Below are 6,000 nucleotides of genomic sequence, written 5' to 3' on the forward strand. Positions count from 1 at the left end.
CACTAAAATGATGAACTCATTCTAGGTACAACTTAGGGAGAAAACACAAAACAAAGGTAGACCTGCAAATGATAAATAGATGTTTTCATATAGCTATTTAAATCTTTAATATGATTAGGTATTCAGTATCCGTTCAGGAAACATATAGCCATAATTAAATCCTTGACTATCTGTAAAACATAAGATATAAGGCAGGGCGCAGTGGCTCATGCCTATAATCCCAGCACTTTGGGATGCTGAGGCGGGCGGATCACCTGCGGTCAGGAGTTCAAGATCATCCTGGCCAACATGGCGAAACCCCGTCTCTACTAAAAATACAAAAATTAGCCAGGCGTGGTGGCGGGCCCCTGAAGTCCCAGCTACTTGGGAGGCCGAGGCAGGAGAATCACATGAACCTGGGAGGCAGAGGTTGCAGTGAGCCAAGATCGTGCCACTGCACTCCAGCCTGGGCAACAGAACAAGACTCTGCCTCCAGAAAAAAAAAAAAGGCATTAATAAAAATAGTGGGAAAACTTTCTTTTTGCTAACATACCTAAAACTTTAATACTAGAACAGATACCTACATCCAGTATTTAAATTATGTAAAATACTAACCAAGTCTACTTTTTATTTTATGTGTAACTTTTCTAAATAGTTGAAAAAAGGGCAAGACACGAGGGCATCATCTCCTCTCCCGGTGTATAGGATAATGATAATGATCATCTCATGGTGGCAGCTTCCAGCATACACATAACGTAGGTTGTTTATGCCAGGTATAATACCAAATGCTTTACGTTCAGTATTTTATTTAGCCTTCATAACAACTCTATTAATTAAGTACTATTATCATTCTCATTTTACAGATGAGAAAACTGAAATCTAGTGAGATAAAAGACCCCAGGTTATAAAGCTACAAAAAAATGAAGCAGGGGCTGGACACCAGGTTTGTTATGCCCTAACTATGCTTTTAACTACTATAACATAAATGCAAGGTATTGAATTAAATTTCAGTTTGGAACCATGTCCAAGTAAAAATCACTTCAGTTCCGTCATTCCTAAGTGTGTGTTTGTTGTGTGTGTGCATGTGTGTGAATAAACATTAAGATTAAATTACTCATGGCTAACACATGAAAATTTAAGAGCTTAGTATTTTGGAGTCTTCAGAAAACCATTGTTTAAAGTGATTTACCAAGCAGAATGACTCCATAATGAGAAATTAATGTAACTTCTATCTTTTCATATTATTTGTGAATAATAACAAATACAAGTTTGGAGTTGGAGACTGCAAAACTCATTTAGTCAGCAGTGTCACTTTCCAAAACATGTTATTCAACTTGGAGGCAGTAGCTATCAAGTGTCCTGACAGCATACTATGGAATTTAACCTTATTTCTTACATGTATGTGTGGGCTAGCTCTCTGTTTTAAAGCTAATTTAAAGAAATATCTATTCATTTGCTTACTAGAACTCTCTAAAAAACCGGAGACATTTTATTACTGTAAAAATTAAAGTATTATCTCCATTATTTGAAGTGGTATACCCAAACTATAAATAGCTACACTTGGTGTATTTTTGATTATTGCTTAATTCTGACAAATGCTAAATTATATTATAAAATTGATTAAAAGTTGCCTCTTTAGAAACCTGGTAATTCACATAGGTTTAAAAAATTTTTTTCAAAGAGGTTTTGCCATTTACCATATATAAGAACTATATATGAGATTTGTGTAACTTAAATTGCTATGAACAGAATATTTGGATATTTTGTTTCAATTAACTTTCTAATATCACAAGTAGACAATTTGTACTCCAAGTGTGGCACTGGCTTGTTCCCTTCTACTCTGCAAAATTTTAACTAAAATTTAGTTAAAAAATAAATTTAAAATTCTCAAGAAAAACAAAACAGATGTTACCTTTTTAACACCAATCTCGACAGCTCTCTCTATTACATCCTGTAAGTCATCTGTAAAAGATAAACTCTGCATTAAGAAAACCTGGCAGACAAAAATTTGACTTTTTTTTAGCTTTTGTGCAAATGGCTATTTGAAGTTTTATATTTGAAATTATAAACTTCTATAGGTAAAAAGACCTTAATTAAACTTCATTATAAATGTTCATGATCATGGTTTATCAATAAATGTGTTTCACTTTGTTTACAGTTTTATCCAAAATGCATAGGGAGTTCTCTCTTTTTTTTTTTTTTTTTGAGACGGAGTTTCATTCTTGTTGCCCAGGCTGGAGTACAACGGTGCAGTCTCGGCTCACTACAACCTCTACCGGCCGGGTTCAAGCAATTCTTGTGCCTCAGCCTCCCAAGTAGCTGGGATTACAGGTGCTTGCCAGCACGCCTGGCTAATTTTTTTTGTATTTTTAGTAGAGATGGGGTTTCACCATGTTGGCCAGGCTGGTCTCGAACTCCTGACCTCAGGTGATCTGCTTGCCTCGGCCTCCCAAAGCGTTGGGATTACAGGCGTGAGCCACCGCGCCCAGCCATGAGTTCTTTATTATTTCAACTTTAAGAGTGGATTATGTTGCCCAGGCTGGTCTTGAACTCCTGTGCTCGGGCAATCTTCCCGCCTTAGACTCTCAAAGTGGTGGGATTACAGGTGTGAGTCACAAGGCCCAGCTTGGATTATGCTTTTCAAGATCTCCTGAGGCAGAAAATTTGTCTTCATAGAGAAACTATTCGCCTTAATAAAGGAAATACTTACCTTGATGCTTTTGAACCCCCCTATAAATTCCTCTGAACATAGGGTCAGTCAAGTTGATACCAATATCTGTAGAAAGCAAAAATCACTGATTAATTATGGAGTCTCTAGTTGAAACTTCTACTTAAATAAAAAGCTTCTGTTACTAAACTTTTTGTTCACACACTCATCTACTCAAACAATATCCAAGTGCCTACCACTTGTCAACTACTGTGCTAGAAACATGGGATACAAAGATGAATAGGATATAATTCCTGCTTTCAAGAACCACAGGTCAATTGAAAATATTAGAAAATAAAAATAAAAATACAACAATAAACAATATATAAATAAAAGTACAGCAAGGTATAAAAACCATTTACATAGCATTTACCTCAAATTAGGTATTTTAAGTAATCTAGACATGATTTAAAGCATACATGAGGATATGCATAGGTTATAGGCAAACACCATGCCATTTTATGTAAGGGACTTGAACATCCGAGGGTTTTGGTATCTGCAGGAGGTCCTGGAACCAATCTCCTGCTGATACTGAGGGAAGACAGTGTAAGGAAGGGAGGGGTCAGAAGACGCCAGACTCAGCTACGGTACAGACACTTGTTTTTAAAATACTGGATGCAACAGGAAGCTCTGTCCTGCTGCAGAATATAAGGGAACATGGGGAACAACAAGATATGAAGTCAAACTGTGATTGATCACAGGCAAGAAGAAAAACGCCCCCGTTATTGAAAATACATATCATTTAGCTTTTAGCAGGAGAATCTCAAAATGTGCGGTGGTGGTAGGCAGCTGATTACCAACAGACTCCCTACGTTATTTCTGCGAAGTTTCAGTTTCTTGGTATGTTCTCATTTTAATTTCTGCCAAGCTGGTCCCCAGGAATGTCTGCTCCACCAATAAGACACACCTTGAAAGTGAATGGGAGTTTAGAGAATTTAAGAGATAGTGAAGAGAGTATTCCAGGCATTTGAAACAACAGGGGAAAAAGTAAAATGCAGAAAACGACAAAGGTATTTGAGTGCCAACATGTCAGCAAAGATGGGTGGGATGTGGTACCCTTTAAAAGGGCTACTAACATACAAACATCATCTAATACGATACATACTGTAGGAGTTTGGTGGAATGGCCCAATCAGGAGAATTACTATCTAGTTTTTTTAAAAGTAAGGAAAGGAAATTAGATAAAGGGGTCCGACTGAGAAAGGAAACCCAGGGAAGAGGAGAGGCCTTTCTGCCTAAAATAATCCTTCACAGAGGTTTAGTCTAGGGTCACCGATCATCACTGATCATTAGGAAAACAGAAATGGTCTGTATCGCTTCTAGACCATTTCCCCTTTGTGCAGTGTTAAGCAAACAATTATTCATAACACTCGTCAAAGACTATGAGGAAGCCTTTATTCAAGAGAGACTACTGACGGCAGGGAAGCTTTTGCGGAAGCGGGAGGGACTGGGCTCAATTTTGAATACAAGGACAAGTGAGGATTTATTGCCACCAAGTAGAATGGGGATCAACAGATGAAAAATTACTAAGAGGAAACATCAAAGGTGAGGGAAGATTCTGGGTTTACTCAACTTGACGGACTTCTGCTGAAGGCAGGCCAGAGTGATAGGATATTCTGCTTGGGGATTTGAGATTTGGGATGGGGGAAATGAAGGATGAGAAAGGTCTATAGGTCCTGGCTGAAGAGGGAAGTAGGTCCTACATCCCAGAATAGTCTCTGGGTTTATCTGGGCAGGCAGAAATGCAGGAAAACTCCTTCGAAAGTCCCTTGACCCAAGTGCAGGGAGAAGCGCTTAAAGGCCACGCAGATGTGGACAGTGGTAATCGCAGCTGACCACACACCATCCTCCCACACTTTGGCATCATCATAATCTTCCCTTTTTTATCTTTTTGAGACAGAGTCTCACTCTATCACCCAGGCTACAGTGCAGTGGCACAATCTTGGCTCACTGCAACCTCCGCCTCCCGGGTTCACGCAATTCTCCTGTCTCAGCCTCCCAAGTAGCTGGGATTATAGGCGCCCACCACCACACCCAGCTAATTTTTTGTATTTTTAGTAGAGACGGGGTTTCACCATGTTGGACAGGCTGGTCTCAAACTCCTGACCTCAGGAGCTCCCCCTGCCTTGGCCTCCCAAAATGCTGGGATTACAGGCGTGAGGCACTGTGCCCGGCCAGTCTTGATAAATTCTTGTAGCCTCGCACTGCTGGCCCAGATAGTCACAGCTCACCCGCAACAAATAAGTGAGTCTTTCTGAGCCTCCGTTTTCTCACTAGTAGGATGGACATAAACTTTTTCCTTCCTGCAACAAAATGTGGCTCAAATCCAAAAACGAATATGAACGCATTTTGCAAATTAAAACTCCTATTAACATGTAATTATTGGGAACAGTGTTATTACAAACACTGTAACATGCCAACAACAAATGGAATTTGAATCAGCTTTAGCCATACTGCCATACCACCTTAAGTGGTTAAGGCACCTGATCCAAGAATGCATTATCAAATAGCCAAATGTGAGTCAGTATGTTTTGAACATTAAGACTCATGATGTAATCACGAAAATAAAGCCACTCAAAATCCTATTTATTTAACTTGTTCAAAGCGTTCTTATCTATGTTAAGGGACAGTGAGAACAAAAACCATGTATCTGAGAAATGCAAGCACCTTTAAATTATCAGGCCCAGAAAGGCATTTAAAATGTTCACAGCAGTCCATGCTCACTCCCCTTTGAGCTAAGTAACTACTTCTTGAAGCCAATTGCTATGTGGGCTCTAGACTGAAGCCAAGTGGCCGTAAAATGCCATACACCCTATAGTTCAATACACTAACATACATAGCCAATCACCAACCAATGTTATTTCTGTAAACCAATGAGAATCCCTGATTAACAACTTTTGTAACCGCGCCCCCCTCCCTTTTGATTTGTCCTTTAAAAACTTGAGCCTCTCTTTTGTTCTCTGGAGCAGTCCCCAAGGCAACTTGGAAGTGTGTCCTGGGCTGCAGTCCTCAACTGTTGTGCTTGAATAAACTCTGTAAACTAGATTCTGACCTTTTTGGTTATTTGAGGTTAACAATAGTATATTTTATATTAAAAGTCTCTGGCTGGGGTGGTAGCCCACGCCTGTAATCCCAGCACTTCAGGAGGCTGAGGTGGGCGGATTACGAGGTCAGGAGATCGAGACCATCCTAGCTAACACAGTGAAAACCCGTGTCTACTAAAGAATACAAAAAATTAGCCGGGCGTAGTGGCGAGCGCCTATAGTCCCAGCTACTCGGGAGGCTGAGGCAGGAGAATGGCGTGAACCCAGGAGG

General features: G+C 39.8%; 1 protein-coding gene across 3 annotated transcripts in view; it reads right to left on the bottom strand.

Moving 5' to 3' along the window:
- The window catches only part of TATDN1 (TatD DNase domain containing 1), a 47,744-nt gene that overhangs the window by 29,156 nt on the left and 12,588 nt on the right, over positions 1–6,000 (bottom strand). The window contains exons 2-3 of one of the 3 annotated variants that reach the window (XM_012001161.1): positions 2,690–2,755; positions 1,892–1,941 (exon numbers count right to left, since the gene is read on the bottom strand). The exons of 1 other annotated variant lie outside the window; for it this stretch is intronic. In XM_012001161.1, the coding sequence (XP_011856551.1) occupies positions 1,892–1,941; positions 2,690–2,755 (116 nt within the window). The remainder of the gene's footprint in view (positions 1–1,891; positions 1,942–2,689; positions 2,756–6,000) is intronic. One more of the 3 variants, XM_012001163.1, reaches the window with a different exon arrangement.

Source organism: Mandrillus leucophaeus, unplaced genomic scaffold (assembly GCF_000951045.1).
Source record: "Mandrillus leucophaeus isolate KB7577 unplaced genomic scaffold, Mleu.le_1.0 Scaffold650, whole genome shotgun sequence".
Classification (NCBI taxonomy): Eukaryota; Metazoa; Chordata; class Mammalia; order Primates; family Cercopithecidae; genus Mandrillus; species Mandrillus leucophaeus.